Source organism: Oncorhynchus mykiss, chromosome 10 (genome assembly GCF_057628025.1).
Source record: "Oncorhynchus mykiss isolate SJ-2025 chromosome 10, ASM5762802v1, whole genome shotgun sequence".
Classification (NCBI taxonomy): Eukaryota; Metazoa; Chordata; class Actinopteri; order Salmoniformes; family Salmonidae; genus Oncorhynchus; species Oncorhynchus mykiss.
Genome location: NC_143031.1, coordinates 59,182,419 through 59,201,821, shown reverse-complemented (window position 1 = coordinate 59,201,821; position 19,403 = coordinate 59,182,419). Strand labels below are relative to the sequence as shown.

Here is a 19,403-nt window from a genome sequence, read left to right as displayed (position 1 = left end):
ACACTGGTTTGGTACTGGAAATAATGAATATAAGGTTGAAAAGTGGTGGACTTGCCTTTTAAGGCTATCTTTAAAAAAAATGTAAATATTTGTTCAACTGTTGGTCAATTTCTTCAACAAATAATCAGGTCTATATAATTATCAAACATTAGTAATGGAAAGGAAACACAGAGTCTTTGTTTAAGTATTAAAATACTCCTTTAGTAATACAATTGTAGTCAGAAGTTGGTACAGTGTAGAGGAGGGATTATTTGCTGCATAAAACACATCCTTTGTTCATGACAAAATGTACATTCTGTTTTTACAGTGGCAGGGACACAGTCTAATGGGTTCTTTTTCTTCAATGGGGAAGAAGATGAAATTGAGCGTTGGACTTGTAACCGAAAGGTTGCAAGTTCAAATCCCCGAACTGACAAGGTACAAATCTGTCGTTCTGCCCCTAAACAGGCAGTTAACCCACTGTTCCTAGGCCGTCATTGAAAATAAGAATTTTTCTTAACTGATTGCCAAGTTAAATAAAGGTAAAATGAAAATAAATAAATAAAAATGCAGGGTCTGACAGAGTAGGCTACACCACAGAGTCCTCCTCTTCTGGACTCCCTGAGGTGGATACACAGCACCCTGTACAGTGAGCACAAAAACAATTGCGTATTTCAACACTGCTCATACCATACAGTATCAACCATGACAGGAGTACTTTGTCTTTAGGCTACTCAAGAAGGATGTCACTTACCTTTAATATCTTTCCTTTTCCAGATGCAGCATATTACGATAAATAACGTTAGGCCTATTCCAAGGACTATCACAACGATTGTGATTAGATTAGGATCAGACTCTGTCGGAATAAAAACAGGGAACAAACTGATGAATCCCAAAACAATGTATACACTTTACCCTGTTTCTTCTCATAATTGAATTTGATAGTGTTGCTAAATTGTTCTACTTTTTTTGCTTAATTTAATCAATAGCAAAAAGAATGGAACTGAATGCTGTCTGTGTGGGCTGTTCCTGTCGATAAATATGACTGTTTTATCTGGTGTCTAACCCACAGCGCTGGAAGAATAGAAGTGACAGGGGATCCAAGTAAACTAATTAACCAGTCCAATAACAAAGTAGATGTTGCACATTACCATTAATGACATACCTACAAACTGAAGGCAGAGTGTTTCAATGTTGAGTTTGGTTGTCTGGTTGCCGACTGGGCAGGCAGCCACACAGCTGTAGATATTGTTGTCCGGTAGCTTTATCTCCAGATGGAGAGACAGGTTGGTGGAGAGGTCAGGGCTGCTGGTCTGGTTGAGTCTCTTCTCTCCTCTGTACCAGGACAGGGTCATGTCTCTCCGGTTCTCCACAGAACACACCACTGAACAGCTCCCCTTCTCTGATGAACTGTCCAGAAAATCACCTTGAGGGATTTTTCTGACTTGAGGAAGTGGTACTGGAGCTGGGATATTAAAATTCAAACAATGATTTAACACAGATTCATGTCATTAATATTGGTCCTCTGGGTAGGAGGACAACTCTCACCAGTAACACAATTGTGGTGAGCACATTCCGTTTTTTATTTATCACTTTGGTGCAGTTTTCACAAGTATGTGGTACATTTTCACAACTTTAAGCACAAATCTAAACAGATCAAAACTGCTCAATTCAAAACTAAGCACATTCTCAATTGACTGAGTGCAACAAACAGTCACTTGTTCACTGCACAAAATCACTCTTTCAATTTTCATTCATATTCAAAGTATTTGCTCGTCACAAAGCAAAACTTGGTGTGACGTTGACACAGTGGTAGGATTTTACTGTGAGGAGGCAACAATGCGGATCTAGTTTTTCTTGCCAGACTGAGGCTTTTCATTTAGAAAGTGAAGAATTATGCTGTTGACTGAACACAACATACAAACAAAAATAACATACAGCTCCTGCCTCCTCTGGCATAAGCTGTTGCCATTATACCCGTAGGCTACACAGTCAAAACTCGTACCAGGAAATTAACAATAAACAAGGGAATCGTTTAATATTAGTTTTGATATACCTCCACGTTTTAATTGTTATATATGATCACATTATAGTTGTAAGTTTCGATAAGTATGCCTAGGCTAAATACATGATTAGACAGAGCATTTTAGGCTACGGAGCAAAGCACAACATGAGGTTTTGCGCGCACAATCCAATTGTCGCCGTTCGACCACAAACTCTAAACATGGTTATTTTTATCTGACAGGTGATCAAAAAACAAGACATCGGATAACATGGCTAACCCCACATTATTACAAGAACATACATGTGATTCGCATAAACGGTTTCCATTCTCAATGTCTGGTTAGGCCTATTCATAATACGGCTTTAGATTCGGTGACTGGGGACATAATAACAATCGCTACAATGGTGTTGTAAATATCAGAATTTAATTGATACACTATAAGATGATGATTTTAGCTGGTGATACTGTAGCAGTTACAGTGACAAGTTACAAAAGTTTATATTGCGCAATGTTTCTTGGGGCAGAAATGGCATACAGTACACTACATCAATTCCTTTTACTGAAGGCTTCTGTTTTACAATTAATGCCACAATAATCCTATATTTCACGATTTCTTCTTCGTTTGTACTCTATAAGGAAACGGTTTCTGTAAATCAAAAAAAAATCTCAACATGCGCCAAAATTTGATAAAAAAATGGGAAATGTTATTTATCCTCTATTTTTAATTCTATTCAGCACTTCAAAAATATCCGTTTTGAAAATTGTATCATGTATTTTGTGCTATTAGATTAAATGTTACAATAAAATTACTAATTGGTGAGCCTGTATCATTCTCTGATATACAGTATTGGTGACTAAATCCAATGTTCATGTTAATTGCTGAAGAAAACATGATTTTTCATGAATGACTCGGGGTTGAAAGATGTTTTGACCTCAAATGAATCCTAATTCAAAGGTTCTGAACATAAGACAGGGAGCATTACAAGTGTTGTACCAAGAGTTTTGAAAATATACCTTACATCTGAAAAATGTGCCAAAGTGATTGAAAAAAAACGGCAACAACATGGCTAGCATTATAATATAGCCTATATAATAATAATTATTATTATTGTCATGTATTATAATAATAATATAGTGCCTATAATAAGTATTTTATTGTGCTACAAAATGGGATGGATTGATTTAAAAAAAAAAATGTTATTACCTTCAATTTACTAGGCAAGTCAGTTAAGAACAAATTCTTATTTACAATGACAACCTACACCGGACATACTCTGACGATGCTGCACCAATTGTGCGCAGCCCTTTGGGACTCCTAATCACGACCGGTTGTGATACAGCCTGGATGAGGTATTGAACATTTCTCTCGTCTGTGTGGTTGAATCTATGCTTCAAATTCACTACTCAACTGAGGGACCTTCAGATGTTGTATGTAGCCTATCAGGTACACAGGAAGAGGTAGTCATTCAAAAATCATATTATTATATTATTTCACACAGAGTATGTGATTTGTTAGGCCAATCTTAATCCTGAACTATTTTAGGCTTGTTCTAACAAAGTGGGTTGAACATTTTATAGAGTTTTCTTTTCACTTTGACATTATGGAGTATTTTGTGTAGATTAATGACAAAACAACCCTATTGGTCTAAATCCATGTCAACCCCACTTTGTAACACAACAAAATGTGAAAAAGTCCACTGGGGGCGAATATTATAGGCACTGTGTAATGTTTTGTGTCACACCTATTACTGTAAGGTATGGGCATTGGGTCCCACTTGAAACACATATAAAACCAATACTCACCATAGACAGTTAGATAGAATCTCTGAGATGTTTTGTGTGTATTGAAAAAGTCTAGCTGATAAACTCCAGAGTTGTTGAGGGTGAGATTTCTGATGGTGAGAGATCCAGTTTCTCTGTCCAGCTGCAGTTTCTCTCGGAATCTTCCTTTGAATTCTGTGATGTTCTCTCCTCTGATGAGCTGACTCTCAACTATTGAGGTGTTTGGAATGACTGGACCAAAGAACCAAAATATCTTATCAGCCTGTAGTCCAGTTAGTCCAGTGTGTAGAGTGACAGACTGCCTCTCTCTCCCTGTCAGTGTATTGACTTCAGCATTCACAGCTCCCAACAGATCTGGAATCAAACAAATAAAATATGAATGAGTTGTTCAGTAGCAAAGACAAAGGACACAAATCATTCTGTTTGTGTGTATCAAGGTTATTATAGTTTTGTTTTAATTTGAAATTCAGTTGACCTTAAGTTTGTTTTCAGATCCACTTTACTAGTTTTTATTTAGTTTAAGTTTTATAAAAACATGTATTTTTTAGGTTTAAGGTTATAGGTTAGGTTTAAAGGTAAACTCAGCAAGATTACGTAGACACCACAAATTAAACTGAAGTACTGTTATTCCAAAGCAATCTCTAATAGGCTAGCCTATACATTATGAGGAGACCTGCCTGTAAATTACAGCAGTAACAAATCAAATTAAAGTGTATTGGTCTCGTGCGCCGAATACAACAGGTGTGGAGACCTTACAGTGAAATGCTTACTTACAGGCTGTAACCAGCAGTGCAAAAAGGTATTAGGTGAACAATAGGTAATTAAAGGAATAAGAACAACAGTAAAAAAGACAGTGAAAAATAACAGTAGCGAGACTATAACAGTCGCGAGGCTATATACAGGCACCGGTTAGTCGGGCTGATTGAGGTAGTATGTACATGTAGATATGGATAAAGTGACTATGCATATATGATAAACAGAGAGTAGCAGCCGTGTAAACGCGGGGTTTGGGGGGGAACATAATGGAAATCGTACGGGTAGCCATTTGATTACCTGTTCAGGAGTCTTGTGAATTGGGGGTAAAAACAAACACCGACACGAAGTACAATTTTTATAGGAATAGCCTACTTACCGATTATGAAAATTACTGATATTCCCAAATATTGAAGCGTTGTCATTTTATAGTTCTTTATTACTGTGACTTCAATGGTCTCTTCACGGACACTTTACGCTCTCTACGCTTTCAGGCGGGTGCGCCGTTAATAGTTGAAGTTAGGGCAGTTAGGCCCCTCCCTCTATTTGTATAGATTGTTCCAGTGTTCATGGTGGCGCTTTCGGGTCACTACTTTCACCTCTTCCTTTTATCGGCGGATTCCAGAAAGGGTTCGCTTGGTAAGCGGTCTATGTTAGTGTATAAGCGCAGAAGTATAGGCTACCCGCAGCTATTCAATAGTTTAGAGCAGCTAGCTAGCCTCTCCATCGGGGTGCTCTGCTGTACCATCTCGTTTGTGTTTCGTCCTTGTTTTTATTACTTGTGACAGTGTGCCAACCTGGGCGATACTCGGTTTGGTCTAGCGGTATTGCGGCGCTGAGTGTTTGTTTTAGTCGTATGTGAAGACAGCGAGATGACGTAGATGCACAAAGTAAACGGGGTCAATTGCCACAACCTGGTCCCGGTTTCCCAAAAGCCCCCAAAAAGTTAATCAGTAGAACCTTCAAGATTAAAGATTAAAGCAATCTTTAATATTGTTGCACTTCAAAAAGCTCGTAATCTAACGATGATAACTTCAAAGTCGACCACATATAAAGTTGCCACTCTTTGCAATTGATACATTCCAGCAATGTATAAAAATATGGTTGAAATGTAAACCGAGATGATTCCATGCCATGGTCAATCAATTGAGTCATCAGAATGACGGCACAAACCGTAATTCTCTTACCAAACTTTGCTTCTGCGCCGTTCAAAGACCGACTACAGATGGATGCTCAGACTGGATCTCTCTCACCATCAGAAACCTCACCATCAACGACACTGGACTTTATGAGCTTCAAATCATCAGTGAACAGGTCACCTACCACAATATCATTTTCACAGTCTACATGAGTATGTTTTAAATCAAATCAAGAGACTAGTTTTCAATCAACATCGAACAAGATCTGTATTCAGAATTACATTGTTCATGGTAAACACACACATTCCCTTTCCTCATTGTTCATGATAAATGTGACCTTTAGTCAATGTTGTGCCCAATAATCACTGTAATAACTGTTGGTCTCCTGGTGTCCCAGCTTCAGTGCCTACTCCTAACATCAGAAACACCCCATAATCCCTCAGTCGACAGTCGGTTGGTCAGTGGGAGCTGTCCTGTGGTGTGTTCTGTGGTGAACGGGAAAGAAGTAACCTTGTCCTGGTACAGAGGAGAGAAGATCGGGAAACCCATTCTCCTTCTGAATGGCACACATACATAATCCATGTTTGAAGGCTTTAAAAACAATCCTTATTTAACCTGTCTCCTCACCTTCATCTACAATGATTGAAGTCGATTTAGTAGGTGACATCAATGGGTGACATCAATTGCCTCGTTAAATAAAGGTTAAATACAAAAATATGTATAAAAAAAACAAGGGATCGCAGCTTTCACCTGGAATCCTCTGGTCAGTCTACAGTATGTCATGGAAAGAGCATGTGTTGTACACTCAGTGTATGTCATCATGGTAACCAATTTTCAACATAGACAAACCTTGTTTAACATATGTTGATTTTGTACTTTTTAAACGACATCAGATCTTCAACGTTATACTCACTATCAGAAAAAAACCAATAGGCTGTATCTATATACAGCTACCCATTTGGTCTCCCATCCAGGGTCTTAATTAAACCCAGCTTTGATATTTCTCACTGACTATTACCAATGTGCTATTGTGAGAATGATTGAGAGATCTCTTAATAACTTGATAGATTCACTGTTGCTATCGAAGTCATTCCAAAGGATATGTTTAAAAAAGCAAATTAAACGTAACCATACTTAAAAATAAAAAAAAATCATATAGAAATGATACTATTTAGGCCTTTATAGCATTTGCAAAGCCACCAAAAGCTATATTTTATTATTCCACAATGGTCCAACTAAAAATAGATAATACATATAGGCCTTGGGTTTCAAGCTTTGGTTGATTTATCATTTTAACATAATTGACATGTGGTATTCACGTCTCCATCTCAACCAAAAATGAAGAATTAGACTAAATCAAACCAACCAAACATTAAATGCACTTTAAATAAAGTTTGATTTGATTTAGTGCTATTCTTTAACTGTGATTTTTGGTTGAGATGGAGATGTGAATCTGACGCGTCAATTATTCATTTGTAGGCGAACTGGTATTAAAGCCAGACTAAATCAGTGGCACAAAAGATACATCTCCTTCAAATGTTGATATTTGGTTGCATTGGCAACCAAACACAATTCAAAATCACTTATGTAATACAGTAAATAGCCTTTTAACTTGTCGACAAGTTAACAAGTGATATATTGGATTTACATCTCCAAATAAACCAAAAATGGAAGATAAATAATAGGATTGAGCCAGTTGGTCAGATGAAACTATCCTACCATTATATATATACAGTATATTTTAAATGTTGATATTTGGTCCCGATGTCAACCAAACACAGTTCAATATGACTTTCGTAATACAGTAAATAGCCAAAAGCTTAAGGGCAATTCCACCACTTTTCAATCTCATTTTAATTTTCTCCATTACAATACCAGTCTCTACATATGTGAACATGGTGCATGTATACGTTTATATGTGTGGTGGCATCAAAGGCTTCCAACATTTAGGGCCTCCTGAGTGGCGCAGTGGTCTAAGGCACTAGAAATTCTGGTTTCGAGTCCAGGCTCTGTCACAGCCGACTGGGAAAGCCATGGGGCGGCAAACAATTGGCCCAGCGTAGCCTGATTAGGGGAGTGTTTGGCCAGCAGGGATTTTCTTGTCCCATTGTGCTCTAGTGACTCACTCCTGTAGCGTGATGGGTGCAGTGCACACTGACACTATCACCAGGTGTATGGTGTTTCCTCTGACACAGTAGTGTGGCTGGCTTCTGTTTGCTCGTCACAATGCAATACTTGGTGTGACGTTGAAACAGTGGTAGGATTTTACAGTGAGGAGGCAACAATGCGGATCTAGTTTTTCTTGCCAGAGTGAGACTTTTAATTTAGAAAGTGACAAATTATGCCGGTGACTGAACACTACATACAAACAAAAATAACAAACAGCATAATCCCCAAAACATTATCATATAGCTCCTGCCTCCTCTGGGATAAACTATTTCCTTTATACCCGTAGGCTACACTGAATAAACTATGAGCTCGAACTGTTTGACAGTCAAAACTCGTACCAGGAAATGAACAATTATCAAGGTAATCGTTTAATATTAGTTTTGATATACCTTCACGTTTTAATTGTTATATATGATAACATTGTAGTTGTAAATTTCGATAAGTAAGCCTAAACTAAATACATGATTAGACTAAGCATTTTAGGCTACCGAGCAACGCACAAGAGGTTTTGCGCGCACAATCCAAGTGTCTGCGTTCGACCACAAACTCTAAACATGGTTATTTTATTTGACAGGTGATCAAAAAACATCACATCGTAACCCCAAATTATTTCAAGAACATGCATGTGATTCGCATAAACGGTTTACATTCTCAATGTCTGGTTAGGCCTATTCATAATTCGGCTTCAGATTAGGTGACTGAGGACATAATAGCAATCGCTACAATTGTGTTGTAAATATCAGATTTTAATTTATACACTTTAATCTGATGATTTATGGTGATGATACTTTAGCAGTTACAGTAACACGTCACATAAAAGTATATATTGTGTAATGTTGTTTTGGGCAGAAACGACATACAGTACAGACATACAGTTTTGGGCAGAAACTACATCAATTCCTTTTACTGTTGGCTTCTGTTTTCACAATACATGCCACAATAATCCTATATCTGATGATTTCTTCTTCGTTTGTACTGTATAAAGAAACTGTTTCTGTAAGTAAAAGAAAACATCTCAACATGCTCCAACGTTTGATAAAACTGTATGGAAAATGTTATTTATCCTCTATTGTTTATTCTATTCAGCACTTCAAAAATATCCGCTTTGAAAATTGTATCATGTATTTTGTGTTATTAGGTTAAATGTTACGTTAAAATTACTAAATGGTGAGCCTGTATCATTCTCAGTATTGGTGACTAAATTAAATGTTCATGTTATTTTCTGAAGAAAACATTTTTCATTAATGACTCAGGGGTGAAAGATGTTTTGACCTTAAATTAATCCTAATTCAAAGGTTCTGAATATGAGACAGGGGGCATTACAAGTGTTGTACCAAGAGTTTTGAAAATATACCTTACATCTGAAAAATGTGCCAAAGTGATTGAAAAAAACTGCAACAACTTGGCTAGCATTATAATATAGCCTCTTATATAATAATAATATAGTGCCTATAATAACTATTTTATTGTTCTACAAAATGGAATGGATTTAATGAGGCACTGGAACATCTCCCTGGTCTTTGTTGTTGAATCTGTGCTTCAAATTCACTACTCAACTGAAGGACCTTCAGATGTTGTATGTAGCCTATCAGGTACACAGGAAGGGGTAGTCATTCAAAAATCATATTATTATATTATTTCACACAGAGTATGTGATTTGTTAGGCCAATCTTAATCCTGAACTATTTTAGGCTTCTAACAAAGGGGTTGAACATTTTTTATAGTTTTCTTTTCACTTTGACATTATGGAGTATTTTGTGTAGATTAATCACACAAAAATCTAGCTGATTAAACTCCAGAGTTGTTGAGGGTGAGATTTCTGATGGTGAGAGATCCAGTTTCTCTGTCCAGCTGCAGTTTTTCTCGGAATCTTCCTTTGAATTCTGTGATGTTCTCTCCTCTGATGACCTGACTCTCAACTATTGAGGTGTTTGGAATGAAGGGACCAAAGAACCAAAATATATTGTCAGCCTGTAGTCCAGTTAGTCCAGTGTGTAGAGTGACAGACTGCCTCTCTCTCCCTGTCAGTGTATTGACTTCAGCATTCACAGCTCCCAACAGATCTGGAATCAAACAAATAAAATGTGAATGTGTTGTTCAGTAGCAAAGACAAAGGGGACAAATCATTATGTGTGTGTGTGTCAAGGTTATTATAGTTTTGTTTAAATTGTTTAAAATTCATTTTCAGATTTTAATTTGAAATTCAGTTTAAATTAGTTTTCAGAGCCACTTTACTAGTTGTTGTTTTTTTAAATAAAAAAAAAACATTTATTTTTATATTATTTCATTTTAGTGTTTGGGACAGAAAGTTGCCTATTTGTGCGAGGCTATGAGACATTTTTTGTTTTAGGGGATGTCACTCCATGCAGCTGTGGCGCAGTAATGGTGTGTTCAAGACAACTTGTAAAATCACGAGATCGGTGAACTTCAGGTCGGAAAGTCGAAGCTCCAGAAAGAGGCCCGAGTTCGAATTCCGGGTTGGAAGACCGTTCAAAATTCAAAACGATTTTTCCCATTCGGATTTCGTATTTTTCCCCTTGTCCCCAGTTGTCTTGAACACATTGAGTTCGGAGAGTTCCGAGTTCCCAGTAGTTTTGAACTCGGCATAATGCATAAGGTGATGGTTAGGTTAGGTTTAAAGGTAGACAGCGAGATAACGTAGATGCACAAAGTAAACTGTAGTGGGTCAATTGCCACAACCTGGTCCCGGTTTCCCAAAAGCCAAAGAAAGGTATAACCTTCATAGGAACATCTTTAAATCTCTGCATTGTTTCCCAAAGTAATCTTGATTAATGTTGCACTTGAAAAAGCTCGTAATCTAACACTGATATCTTCAAAGTCGACTACAAATAGTTACCACTATCTTTGCAATTGATACAAACCAGCAATATGTAAAAATATGCTTCAAATTAAAATCGAGATGACTGCATTAAAATATAAATACAGTGGGCTAATAATATTTAAATACATTTAATGTTCAATCAATTGAGGTATATTTTGATACTTGTAGGCTCTGTAATTGTCTCAATATATTACATGATGTGTAGCCTAACGTGCCAAATCTCGATTTAGAGCATTATTATAGAGTAAGCATTATAATAAGCCGCCTTAATATTTGAAGCGATTGTGATAATATCTTTCTTGGAGCATAAATTCCATCACTATCGGGAAACCGGGCCGTGTAGCTTTGAAGCGCAAGGCTAAACTCTCTGCTGTTTTGGTCCCGTAGCTACCACTTTTTTAGCAACCTGAAGCAATCCCTTGCACATGCGCAGATACCCGGTGAGAAAATAAGTGTTGCATTGTGCTCATCTCAATGGGCGCGTTCGAGCTGATCCCCTCTGTCAAGTCAAAATGTATTGCATTCTGGGGATACACATTTTCTGACTTGCATCTCCATGTCAACTGCATGAACGTTACAAAAATCCTGTGATCAAATGTCATGAAGTTTTGACTGCAGTCGACTGCAAGTTTCTGCATTTGCTCTTTACAAACTTCATCCTGCAGCCATCACATTGTACGTTTGTCACCCAATCATTAGGGTGCTTTACTTTGACCCATGCGAAACTTTGAATATAGGCAAATAAATGTGATTTGAGTCTCTCTCACTAAGTGATTGTACAATGTAGCCTACGTACATTGTGATTTTAGTTTGTGGGTGTGTGCAGCCCAGCCTCACATTCAATTCGCGCATGTATGTACAAAATGTATTTCAGCAGATTTCGTGCGTTGTTGTGCATTTTTTTGTGGTTCAATTCGTTCGAAAATACACTAATTTATGTGCTACTTAATTCGTGCGAAAAGACACGAATTTAACCAGTAGGCGACACACAAGCCTTTGCAACAACGTGTGTGATATGGGGGTTTAAATGCATGTTTATTTTGAAAATTTAAATGACATTTTATAAACAATGCCAACACTGTGATGTTGATCTGAGCCTTGCTGTTTGAAAACTACTTTAATGTCCGGCTGTCGCAGATGCACCTCCCCTACTTACTTTTTCTATCTATTTAATAGTTAAAATAGTTATTTATTAACACCAGATACAAACATACACATATGAACAATAACTTACAGACACGCACAAACAACGACTACATCTCATCTGCCCAGACGCGCATGCTCACACCCCCATCCCTAGTGCCTGCATTATTGTTTGCTACATGGCCTGAAAGTGTACAACAACAAAAAATCTCAGTCGTCCATGCACCAATTCTGTTCATGATGGCTGACAGGTTGATTTCCACGTTTTTAGTATTGTTTTTTTCAAGATGAGGGATGAGATAATTATCCAACCCATCGGGTATCTCACTACACCCAAATATACCAGGTCTAGAAAGAGGCAGACAGACGGATTACAAGTACGTTTACATTGTAATAGGCTACTTCTGACAGCCAACGTTCTGGCTCCTCCCATAATTTTTTGGACTTTATAGCATTCCCAGAAAGCATGGATTATTGAGTCTCTGTTAGCTTTACACTTAGGATATGTTTCTACCATTGTGCTGTAGAATTAGTGAATTATGTATCTTGTATAATACATTATGTACATTGTATTATACTGTTAGCGTAGCCTACATTTTCGTAATCTAATTTTGTTAGTTATGTGCCGACATTCCCTCAATCATGTACCAACATCAGTTCTTTTTAAGTCTTGTTTCCAATAGTTTGTATTTTTTTAAATAAGATTTTCAGTTGAATATGCTCTCTGCAAGTTTTTGTATATTTGATTTATCATAACAATATCTCTTTCAGACATAAATATTATTCCCTCAAGGTTACTCTGATGTTCACAAGATTTCAAATTTAAATGTCATGATATTTACCTTTTTAAATTACATGTATTTGAAAACATCTACATTGGTCAGTCCAAAATTGCTTTTTAATTCTGTCATGGAAATAAATGTATTTCCTGTTAACAAGCAATTTACGGTTTCTATGCCTTAAAAGCTATTTAAGGATTGTTCTATAGGGATGTGTTTTTAAGGAGATTTATTGGTAGAATACGTTACTGATAGAATACGTCCCTAATAGACTTGTAAAATGTAATTAAATAAGCCTAAGCCTCTTGTGTATGCTAAAAAGCGCATACAAAATGAAAGAAAAGAAAGAGCTCAAGGAACTACACTGGACTTTATACAAAATGGAAACCACATATCCCGAGGCCACCTTTATTGTAGCTGGGGATTTTAGCAAAACAAATTTGAGGAAAATGCTATTGAAGTTCTATCAACACCTTGCCTGTAGGACTCGTTTATGGAAAACACTAGCTTACTCGCCTTTTCGCGATGTCTACAAGACCCGCCCTCGCTTCGGGCAAATCAGATCACGACTTAATTTTGCTCCTCCCTTCCTATAGGCAGAAACTCAAACAGAAAGTACTAGTGCTAAGGTCTATTCAACACTGGTCTGACCAACCGGAATCCATGCTTCAAGATTATTTTGATCAGTGGACTGGGATATTTTCTGGCGTTGGGTTGGTTCCTGGTTGCGCCTGAGAATAACATTAACGCTTATACGGACATGGTGATTGTTACAGGCTGACTACAACGCTGCTCGAGCTTTGCAAAATAAATTTAGAAATCTATGTTATTCAATTATTGCGGCCAACGAGCTTCTGCGTTGCCAAGGGCTAAAATAGAAATGAGTTCTATTTCTGACGCAGATTGCGCTGCAAGTCCTGCCTCTCCCATCTCCTCATTGGTTTATAGAAGCAGTACCACGTGCCATTTCCTCATTGGTTATACCCACGTGGGTGACTGAAAAACAAACAGGTCAGTGGCGGTAATGCACCTACTTTATGAAAGTTGCCAATCGCAATATAAAGTACAGAGATGAAAAAGCCTGGAATGAATAGGGATGACTAGAAACGATTCAGTTGACCATTTTATGTGTGGATTAATTGTCGGAGTAGAGGTAAAATAACAACTCAATGTTTATATCCCAGAACAAATTAACTAGCAGCAGCAAGCTAGCTAAATAGGACACATTAGCTAGCAAGTGCAAGCTAACTAGCTAAATTGCCATAAATGTTTAGTGCTTTTTGACCTGGCCCCAAATTAATGTAATTGGTTCAGAGTTTGTTTTGACATTTTAACCTGTGTGTTGATGACGCGTTTGGTGTAGAGGGACAAAATACATTTATGCACGATGGCGCACGCGTGCAGCCGGTTTGGGTTCCGTGTTAGGTCACGTTCTCTCAGCAAACTCCTGCGCGTACCCTCATCAGTTATGCCAAGCATTATCTTATCTCTGACCAGTTCATCTCTTAAAGCACCATAGTCACATATGGCTAGCTGCCATTTCCCTTAGCCTAGTGACAAAGCTGTCAATGGACTCCTCGTCCTCCTGTTTGCAACAACTGAAAACGTAACGCTTGCAGATAACGTTCTTTGCTGGCTTAAAGTAACGTTCAAGAGCATCAAGAACAACTGTTGCGTTACCTTGCTGAGCTGCTGTTAGGTTCAGGTTGTGTTTGTATACTTGTCGGCATTCAGTTCCCATTATAGTCCTCAAAGTGGCAGCCACTACCACCTCATCGTCCCTTTCCAGAAGTCCCGTTGCTAGTGCATAGTCCTCCCATTCACCTCTAAACGTTCGTGCTCCAATCTCCGCTGAGCTTCATAGCGACGTGAGGGGGAATGTTCGCGGCCATGTCTAACCGGTGCTAACAACACTGAAGCTAACTAGCAAACTCACTCTAGCTAAGATCAATTTCGGCAAACTTTTACTCAAATAAGCATTTTTTTTGGTAAACCAGACCTGGTGACTCTAATTTGCGGAAATCATGGTTAGTTATCCGACTCTGACACCATGTTTGAATGTTAAATGACAAGACAGAGACATTGATGCGAGTAACTAGTCTTGTTCAGTACATTGCAATACATCCGGGTATTTCAAGCACACCGGTAAAACACTGGAGTTGCAGTAATTAACATTTACCAACAGATAGCATTACTATACCATCTTACACCCATAACAGTGACTGAGTTCATCAGGAAGTGTATAGGGGATGTTGTTCCAACGGTGACTAATAAAACCAACCAAACCAGAAATCGTGTATAGATGGCAGCATTCCCGCAAAACTGAAAGCACGGACCACCGCATTTAACCATGGCAAGGTGACTGGGAATATGGTCATCAGTACAGAGACCAAGTGGATGTATAACAGTATAGACTTGACGTCCGTCCCCTCGCCCCGACCTGGGCGCGAACCAGGGACGCTCTGCACACATTAACAGTCACTCTCGAAGCATCGTTACCCATCACTCCACAAAAGCCACGGCCCTTGCAGAGCAAGGGGAACCACTCCTTCAAGGTCTCAGAGCAAGTGACATCACCGATTGAAACGCTATTAGCGCGCACCACCGCTAACCAGCTAGCCATTTCACATACGTTACATTCACCCCCCTTTTGACCTCCTCCTTTTCCGCAGCAAGCAGTGATCCGGGTCAACATCATCAATGTAATAGCATAGACTTTACGTCCATCCCCTCGCCCCGACCTGGGCGCGTACCAGGAACGCTCTGCACACATCAACAGTCACCCTCGAAGCATCGTTACCCATCACTCCACAAAAGCTGCGGCCAACACAAGGGGAACCACTCCTTCAAGGTCTCAGAACAAGTGACGTCACCGATTGAAAAGCGATTAGCACGCACCACCGCTAACTAGCTAGCCATTTCACATCCGTTACAGATGCGCAATTCAAGGGCTCAGACACTTGGACGTATGTGGCAGGGTCTACAGACAATAACGGATTACAAAGGAAAAACCAGCCACGTCGCGGACACCTATGTCTCGCAGGGCTCTCCAGAGGGTGGTACGGTCTGCCCAACGCATCACAGGGGGCACACTGCCTGCCCTCCAGGACACCTACAGCACCCAATGTCACAGGAAGGCTAAAAAGATCAAAGACATCAACCACCCAAGCCACGGCCGGGTTACCCCTCTGTCATCCAAAAGGCTAGGTCATTACAGGTTCATCAAAGCTGACTGTTAAATAGCCATCACTAGCAAAGTACCACCCGGCTACTCAACCTTGCACCATAGAGGTTGCTTCCCCATATATTATAGACATGGAATCCACTGGCCACTTTAAATAATGGAGCACTAGTCACTTTAATAATGTTTACATACTGCTTTACTCATCTCATATGTATATACTGTATTCTATTCTACTGTATTTAGTCAATGCCACTGACATTGCTCATCCTAATATTTATATATTTCTCAATTCCATTATTTTACTTTTAGATTTGTGTATTGTTGTGAATTGTTAGATACTACTGCGCTGTCAGAGCTAGGAACACCAGCATTTCGCTACACCCGCAATAACATCTGCTAAATATGTGTATGTGACCAATAAAATGTAATTTGATTGTGATTTGGGAATGCGAGACAGTCTCAAATAACCATCCAACCACCAATATGATTGGTTCCAATTATATTCGCCCTCGCCCCAAATCCAATTTTCAGAAAACAAACCGAGGACGTGCGAGAACGGAGGTGGGGATAGAAGGAAGATATGGCGGAAACGAGGTTTCGTTCTGAAAGCGCTAGGAGTTTAGTTGTGACTCCCTTCACAGGAAGTGAGAATGAGTCGGTTACAGTGGCGAAGAAAAAGGGAAACAAGAACTCAACTTGTGTTCTAAAATAGGAAACCACTAGACTCGTGTATCGTCTCCAGTCACGAGATTGGTCCTATTTAGATTTGTTTTGTGTGTCTGCGGAGCAGAAGAAGAGTGTTTTAAAGACTCAAAAAGATCAGAGTGGAATGTTTTCTGCATGGATTTTCGTAGCAGGGCGCCTATCAAGCGGGTTACTTCTGGGTTCGCGCAAGAAGTAAAACCACACGATATAACTGAAGACATCGATGGAGTGTTTGGTGCACGTCGATTGACCTGTATGGTGAACGGAGAAAAGTTCACTTCGTCCATGCTACTCTTTGATGAGGAGTCTCTCCCTTCTCATATAACGTTAGGATTCATGAGATACCCTGTAAGAGTTTTCGTGCACAAGCCTCTTCAGTGTCATACATGTAAAAGATGTGGTCATGTGTCAAGTTTGTGTAGAAGGGAAGAATATCGACCGAGCTAAAGACCGTTTGAAGTTGGATATTCGACGGATATTCGAACTTTTAAACCTCAATAGCTTTCAAACCACTTGAGCCACAGACTCCAAATAAGTGTCATTATGTTGGAAAACACATTATTTATGCAGACAACATTGCACCGGTCTTATTTATATGATTTGGACATTAATTCGCTTTCCAGAGCTAATAAACATGTGGAAATGTGAGCAGCATTTTGTATTCCTAGTTGAATTAGTTAAGGAGCGTAAACAAAGTACCAGCTTTTTTTTACATTCAAATTGCAATAGCTCATTGGTCATGTGACCTACTTGACTCAAACAAGATCCAGAATGTCCACTGACTACCGTTCTATATTTCTCACCCTTTAGTTTGTCCATTTTCATCTCACACGTTTCAGTAGCTCCTTGGTCATGTGACCTAGTGACTTCAAACATGGTTCAGAATGTACCCTTCTGTATTGCACACTCCTGTTTGTACTGTAAAATAACGCGTGTAACATGCATTTTTAATCGTTTAAAATTTTGCATTTTTAATATTGCATAACCTCTAGTTATGTCTCTTCTATATTGTAGTACATTAATATTAGTTAGCCAATTAGGGCGTTCAGTCCAGTGTTGTGTTTACCCTTTTCTTTAATATTTATCTATAATAATTGGTAGTTCTAAGTACTTTTTCCACCTGTGTTTTATTTTTACAAAGTATTTAACAGCGGTACACAATAGGAGAGAGACAGATAATATCTCATTTCGTCGTTAATATCAACCATAAAGGAAAAGGGCAAAGTACGAGAGTCATGCTATTAATTGTCTAAAGCAGGGATGGAGAGTGCGCTAGTGAGGTAGGCTGCAGTGGGTTTGCTGGTCAATACATATACTGAACATATAATATAACCACAGTAATGGTGGCCAGTAAATCAAGGAATAAAAATGTAATATTGACAAATTAAACAGAAATTGTAATATTTTCCAACATGTCAACAGACCTTCAAATTAGTATGAAACATTTTCAGTGTTAACTTTCTCTTTATCCCCGGTTGATATATATTTCAGAGCCTCTTCAGTGTGTGTTCTTTATACAGTTTGTGTTCTTTATACTGTTGAAATATTTTGTTGAACTATTTTGTCTTCACATGGAACCACCGCGGGCATGCAAAACATTCAATCTAAAACAAAACAAAGCGTAACACGTTATAAATAATATAAAATATCAATGCAGTATGACAAATGACGAATTAGCCATCCATTGTGTTATATCATATATTGTCCTTACACGCTGTCACTGTTGTCAAAATGTTATAAACATGTTAAATAAAGTTACTAACCCAGTCAGTCTTTGGGCCACATCCAGGTTCTTTATCAGTGGCACACATGAAGCAGTTATTGGCTTTGTTGAACTCTGAAATCATAGGTTTGAACTGATCATACGGCTGTCTGACAACTACATAAAAATAGAGAACCCCTGTGGTTCAAGTCAAGAGCTACCCTTCCCCTTTCAGTCTGCTCTGCGCATGTCTGAAAGTGACAGAGCCAGCAGCCAAGAGAGTTTTTCAAAGTTTGTCATAAAAAATTATTACACTTATGAATGTAGTTAAAATGCTAATATGTATTAGATCCAGTACAATGGAATAACTAAGACCTGAATTTGAATGCAGCGTGTTCCGATTCCTCCTCCTCTTTCTGTCCAGCAGGGTCAACCAAAAACACTTGGCCTGATGGTTCATGCAGATACTGGGGAAGCAACATAGAAATGTATTGATCCCTTAAATGATTGTACTATTAAATGACCCATATCACAACCCTCATACCTCGTCACAAAAATGTACCTAAATCAATTTTGGAAAAAGGATTTTACTCACAAAAGACATAGGAATGTATTTTTCCAGTTAGAAATAGTAGGCCATGCATCAAATAACTATTTTCATCAGAAAAACGAACCCTCAAATGCACTTTTGCATTTTGTAAGTTGTGTGCAGGTGGCTTGTTGTGAATGCACTCAAATATCAAGTCATTATCAGGTTATGGAAACTGCATTCTAATACTCAACATGGAAGGATTTGTCTTAATGTACAGTATATGAAAGTGATGCTATGAAAATGATTATTTCACCTTATCAAGCTCACTCTGACTGACAATTTCCTGGCTGTTACTGTGATTAAAAAGAGCATATGAAACGTAGTTTTTCATGAGGCCTACCTGTGCCCCTTCCTTTAAGCACCTCTGTTCGAACACATCTGAACATTGATAAACTAAAGGGTGTGCAATGTGTAGGCCCACTCAGTGGACATTCTGAACCTCATTTTAAGTCACATGACCAAGGAGCTATGGACATTTTACGTTTTTAAAAACTAATGTAAAGTCTTGTGAGATGAAAATGGACAAACTAAAGGGTGTGCAATATCGAAGGGTAGTCAGTGGACATTCTGGACCTTGTTTCAGTCAAATAGGCCACATGACCAATGCGCTATTGAAATTCGAATGTAAA

At 38.5% G+C, this 19,403-nt stretch overlaps 1 protein-coding gene and 1 long non-coding RNA gene across 2 annotated transcripts; both read right to left on the bottom strand.

Annotated features, from left to right (window-relative positions):
• Positions 1–515: 515 nt before the first annotated feature.
• Positions 516–4,944, bottom strand: LOC149980095 (uncharacterized). The gene is made up of 5 exons (XM_090188506.1): positions 4,899–4,944; positions 3,788–4,120; positions 1,145–1,444; positions 734–835; positions 516–621 (listed from the first exon to the last, which is right to left on the bottom strand). The coding sequence occupies exons 1-5, from the start codon at positions 4,942–4,944 to the stop codon at positions 569–571; spliced, it is 834 nt and encodes a 277-aa protein (XP_090044632.1). The 3' UTR covers positions 516–568.
• A 3,009-nt stretch (positions 4,945–7,953) lies between these two features.
• LOC118936715 (uncharacterized) lies at positions 7,954–18,411 on the bottom strand. The gene is made up of 2 exons (XR_005034189.2): positions 18,244–18,411; positions 7,954–9,890 (listed from the first exon to the last, which is right to left on the bottom strand). It is a non-coding gene; the product is annotated as an uncharacterized LOC118936715 (long non-coding RNA).
• Positions 18,412–19,403: the final 992 nt, after the last annotated feature.

Bases quoted from the DNA above. Each gene is read 5' to 3' on its own strand.
- LOC149980095 (XM_090188506.1), bottom strand. From the start codon at position 4,944: ATGACAACGCTTCAATATTTGGGAATATCAGTAATTTTCATAATCG. The intron at 836-1,144 runs GTATGTCATTAA...TTATTCCGACAG, and splicing joins ACTCTGCCTTCAGTTTGTAG to AGTCTGATCCTAATCTAATC. The intron at 622-733 runs GTAAGTGACATC...CTCACTGTACAG, and splicing joins GAAAAGGAAAGATATTAAAG to GGTGCTGTGTATCCACCTCA.